Source organism: Populus euphratica, unplaced genomic scaffold (assembly GCF_000495115.2).
Source record: "Populus euphratica unplaced genomic scaffold, PopEup_1.0 scaffold3331.1, whole genome shotgun sequence".
Taxonomy (NCBI): Eukaryota; Viridiplantae; Streptophyta; class Magnoliopsida; order Malpighiales; family Salicaceae; genus Populus; species Populus euphratica.
In genome coordinates this window covers 1-5010 of record NW_011503215.1, presented here as the reverse complement: position 1 = coordinate 5010, position 5010 = coordinate 1, and the positions used below count along the sequence as shown (strand labels likewise).

The 5010-nt window shown below is 37.6% G+C and overlaps 1 protein-coding gene across 1 annotated transcript; it reads left to right on the top strand.

The window, feature by feature from the left end:
• Window positions 1-331: 331 nt before the first annotated feature.
• On the top strand, window positions 332-4426 carry LOC105119706 (uncharacterized). The gene is made up of 5 exons (XM_011017879.1): window positions 332-814; window positions 1220-1323; window positions 1533-1709; window positions 1964-3852; window positions 4186-4426. Exons 1-5 carry the CDS (start codon window positions 648-650, stop codon window positions 4333-4335), a joined length of 2487 nt encoding a protein of 828 aa, XP_011016181.1. The 5' UTR covers window positions 332-647; the 3' UTR covers window positions 4336-4426.
• The last annotated feature ends 584 nt before the right edge of the window (window positions 4427-5010 follow it).

Here is a 5010-nt window from a genome sequence, read left to right as displayed (position 1 = left end):
GATTGACGAAAAATAAATTTAAAAGTACCAAAAGCAATCTTTTTTTAAAAATATACCCCATCATATAATGAAACAAATTGACAGAAAATAAATAAAAATACTTGATTGGAATTTTTGAAAATCTTAATATACTCAAATGAAAAAAAATAAATTTTATGTATTTTATTAAAAATAAATATAAAATGGGTGTGCTAATAATACAATTATTCCGAAAAATATAAAGTAACTACTATATTTTCCACATCCACCTTTTCAGCTTCTCCATTAAAACTTAAAATAATAATAATAATAAATAACTACTAGTAATAAACTTGTTTTATTTAACTATTAACATCTCTCTCTTTCTCTGCATCATGTCTCTCCCATCATCCTCTTCCTTTTTGGAATGAAATTCCGTCCACTTCCACCCCACAAAACTCTCTCCCTTTCAATTCTCAATTCCTCTCTCTTTCTATTTATGCTTAAAGTTTTCATCTTTCTGTAAATAGAAATCATCCTCTTTTCTGGGTCTCTTTTAGAATTGCATAAACCACACAAAATTTGTGACTTTATTGGTTTTCAAGGAAAATAATTCTTGGGTTTTGCTTGAGTTTTTGTTTTGAGTTGATTTGAGGAACTTGGTCGTTTTAAAATTTGGTAAAAAAATCATGGGGTCAGCTTCAATTGAGCAGGAAATGCCAGCAGGAGAGGGGATTCAGAGTCGTTTTGAGAATTTAAGAGGGGTTCAATGGAGGATAGATCTTGGAATTTTGCCTTCTCCCTCCTCTTCCAGTGTTGATGATCTACGTAGAGTTACTGCTGAATCTAGAAGAAGGTAAAGTTTTGGCCTTTTTTTTTTCCTGAAAAAGAGATAATTGTATTTTTTTTTGTTTTTGGGATTTTTAGATTTTTGAATTCTTGGTTAGTGAAAGCAAATTTTATAGGTTTTTATTTATTTTTAATTATGTTTTAGTTGACATAGAATTTAAAGATGGTTCCTTTTTTTGTTATGTTTCCATTTTGATGATAGCTAGTTGATTATCTTTGAAAATCATTATATTTTTTTTTCAGTGTTTGATCCATGGAATCAAATAGTAGGGGTTTGGTTGTGATCAGTTGTTTTTTTGGTTGTTAAAAGTCAATCGAATTAGGAGGGGGTCTCCAGTTGGATTTCAAGGTTTAAGTCTACTTTGTATGCTGGTTTGTTGTTAACACCAATCAAAATGGTTGTCTTTGTCAGGTATGCTGGTTTAAGAAGGCGGCTCTTAGTTGATCCACATTTGTCAAAGGATGGAAGGAGTTCACCTGATCCTGTAATTGACAATCCACTGTCACAAAACCCAGGTAACTATTTTGTTGGGGCCATGTAAGGTTATGGATGGAAGTTAGCTTGTTGCTTGAACTAGGGTATATTTATGCCAATTGCTGATTTTATCTGCATTGTCACTGACATGTCAGTCAAAGAATTTTATTGCGACTCTGATATGTGGTATGTCGTGTGAAAATGTTGTAATTACTTGGTATTAATGATGATATTCGAATGCTGCCTGCAGATAGCACCTGGGGTCGCTTCTTTCGGAATGCTGAACTGGAAAAAACACTTGACCAGGATTTGTCACGTTTATATCCAGAACATGGTAGCTATTTCCAGACACCTGGCTGCCAAGGAATGTTAAGACGAATCTTGTTATTGTGGTGCCTTAGACATCCAGAGTATGGTTATCGACAAGGTAAATTAAATTGAAAGAAAGACATGTTCCCATCAACCCTTTTGGTATTCCTCTTTGTGCTGTACCAATATTCAGTCATTAGTGCGACCCTGTAATCTCAAGCTGTTCATCATATATTGTTAATTTGACTCAGACAATCATTTTAATCATTAATCTCTTCTTTTTTCCTATATTCATTCACTTCAATGTGTTACAGTATCTGTTTACAGTGAAATTAATGTTTCCCTTTTGGTTGTTTTGGCTTTCCTTGACAGGAATGCATGAACTCTTGGCTCCTTTTCTATATGTTCTTCACATTGATGTGGAGCATCTGTCTGAAGTGCGCAAGCAGTATGAAGACCATTTCACAGACAAATTTGATGGTTTAGCCTTTCAGGAAAATGATATTACATACAACTTTGATTTTAAAAAGTTTTTGGATTCCATGGAGGATGAAATTGGCTCCCATGGTAATGCTGTCAAAGTCAAGTCTCTCAATGAGCTTGATCCTGAGATACAGACAACTGTATTACTAACGGATGCTTACGGGGCTGAAGGTGAATTGGGTATTGTCATATCAGAGAAATTTATGGAACACGATGCTTACTGTATGTTTGATGCATTGATGAGTGGGTCTCATGGTTCAGTTGCCATTGTGGACTTCTACTCTCACTCCCCTGCACATGGTTCTCATTCTGGCTTGCCCCCTGTCATTGAAGCTTCTGCTGCTTTGTACCATTTGCTGTCTGTTGTTGATTCATCTTTACACAGCCACCTTGTTGAGCTGGGTGTTGAACCTCAGTATTTTGCACTTCGCTGGTTACGGGTTTTATTTGGACGAGAATTTTCACTTGAAAACCTCTTGTTAATATGGGATGAAATATTTGCAGCAGATAATAATGCCATATTAGAAAAAGGTGCTGAAGATGATGCAGACTCTGGTTTTCGTATCTTTAGATCACCTCGGGGGGCATTAATCCCAGCTATGTCCGTTTCTATGATTCTTCATTTGAGGTCTTCCCTGCTTGCCACTGAGCACGCAACTACTTGTCTCCAGAGACTCTTGAATTTTCCTGAGAATATAGATCTGAGAAAACTGATAAATAAGGCAAAGTCTTTACAGTCCCTCGCATTGGATACTAATATGTCCTCTGTGTCTCCTCCGTTTGATGGGAATTATAACCACAGTAAATCAATGGTGGTGAGAGGTCATACTCATGCACTTTCATCTGGTTCTGTTTCCCCCAAAACTCCTCTAAATGCGGTGCCTGATAGTTATTGGGAGGAGAAATGGAGAGATTTGCACAAGACAGAAGAGCTCAAGGATGATCATTTAGGGAAATTGAAACCAAGCCAGAAAAAACGGTGGACAGAAAAAGTAAGATTGCCCCTATCTAGGACAGAATCTGCACCAGCTCCAGTAAAAGCAGGGAGGGGGAAGAAGGATCAGAAGTCATCTATTAGGCGTAGTTTGTTAGAAGATTTATCACATGAACTTGGGATGGATGAAGATATTGGAAAATCAGATTGCCATGAAGTTTCAGGCAAGAAGGACCATCAAACTGCAGAAGTTGAGGGAGGGGGACCAGACAGCGTTAACAATGACTTGACTTGCTCAACTGAGGAGAGATGTCTTGGTGGAAATTCTGGGAGTGAGGAAAATTCATCCGTGTTTTCGGACCCATCTAGTTCTCTTAGTGGTGTTAATGAGCATGAAAATGACTCTGAGAAAAGTAGCGTTGCCTCAAATATGTCTCTCGATGAAAATGATGATCAACCTGAGGCTCTCCAGGAAGATCCAACCCTTCCTGTTTCCCACCCCCCTGACCATCCCCCTGAAGGTGTGTCTCTAAATTCTGGGACCAACAATGAGCCTGCTGGAAAACAGGTTGCAGGTCCTAAGGAGAGGAAACTTTCAGGTAAATTTCAATGGTTTTGGAAGTTTGGACGGAATACTGCTGGTGAGGAGACTTCTGAAAAGGGAAGCGGCACATTTGAGGCTACAAAACCTGGCAACGATGCCAGTAATCAGATTAATTCAATAGGATCTTCATCTGTCAATGGATCTTGCAACTCTTATGCCAGTAGCAAAGGAGAGAGCGTGGATCAGAATGTGATGGGTTCTCTGAGGAACTTTGGACAGTCCATGCTTGAACATATTCAGGTAATTCTTTCTAAGATAATGCTTCCAAGACAGACAGTCTGAAAGTTGTTAAAATATGAAACAAAAGTATGATATGTTGTGGAAAATTGGCTTGATATATGGATTGATTTACTTCAATACATATTTAGTCTGCCAGGGAGACGGGTCATAGGTTCACTACCTGCTATGATTTTCTTTCTGCTTCACATGTAATTTATGTAGCTTTCAAGTTTCTGGGGAGTTCTAGGAAGTAGTTTGGCCTTTAACTTATCAGCGAAGAAAAACTGTAGTGATATGGTATATGTTTTTTGTTAGGCATTCAAGCTGAACTTTTCTTAATCATTTGTGCTGCAGATAATCGAGTCTGTTTTCCAGCAAGATAGGGGTCAGGTGGGTTCATTGGAGAATTTCTCCAAAACTGCTCTTGTTGGCAAAGGACAAGTCACAGCCATGACAGCTCTTAAAGAGCTTCGGAAAATCAGCAATCTCTTATCTGAGATGTGAGTTGAGCTTTAATTATATATACCTGTATATACATTTTGTAATTAATATTCTTTTAGTGCTAATAAAAGTGAGTTTTGGCTCCTTGCTGTTACCCCTCCCCTCCCTAAAATAAAAAATTGAGCTTCAGCGAGTTTGCATTTTTCTACAGACATTTCGATATGAGATCTGTCATGACTGCTTATTATCAAACCCTTGCTTCTCAGAATCCTTTACAGTAACCTGACAGTCAGGTTCAGGAATGCTCAATTGTAAAATTGCAAATAGGAGGAAGACTGATTTAACTTTGCTGGAAACCATTATCTCTGTTACTTGAGAGACATCATTACTTTATCCTAAAGCCAAGGTGAACTGACCGGATCTTTGAAGAATGGTCTGAATTTATTTATTTATTATTATTTTAATTTTGAGTTTTCACATCCCATACACTTTATGCTTGACCAAGCCAAGAGTGTGTGTGTGTGTGAGGTAGGGCATAATTCAAAGAACTTTAAATGCCACAAAGTGGACTTCATATATGGATTGATGCACTGGCAGCCAAGCCAACTCACTAGAACTGGCACTTGCAGTTATAACGAACCTGGTCTAAATTGGCTCACCTTTGGTACATGTTCTATGAGAAAAACTGCCATGCTTGGCTCGCATAAAATTTTGGGTTAATACGAGTTAATATGTCTT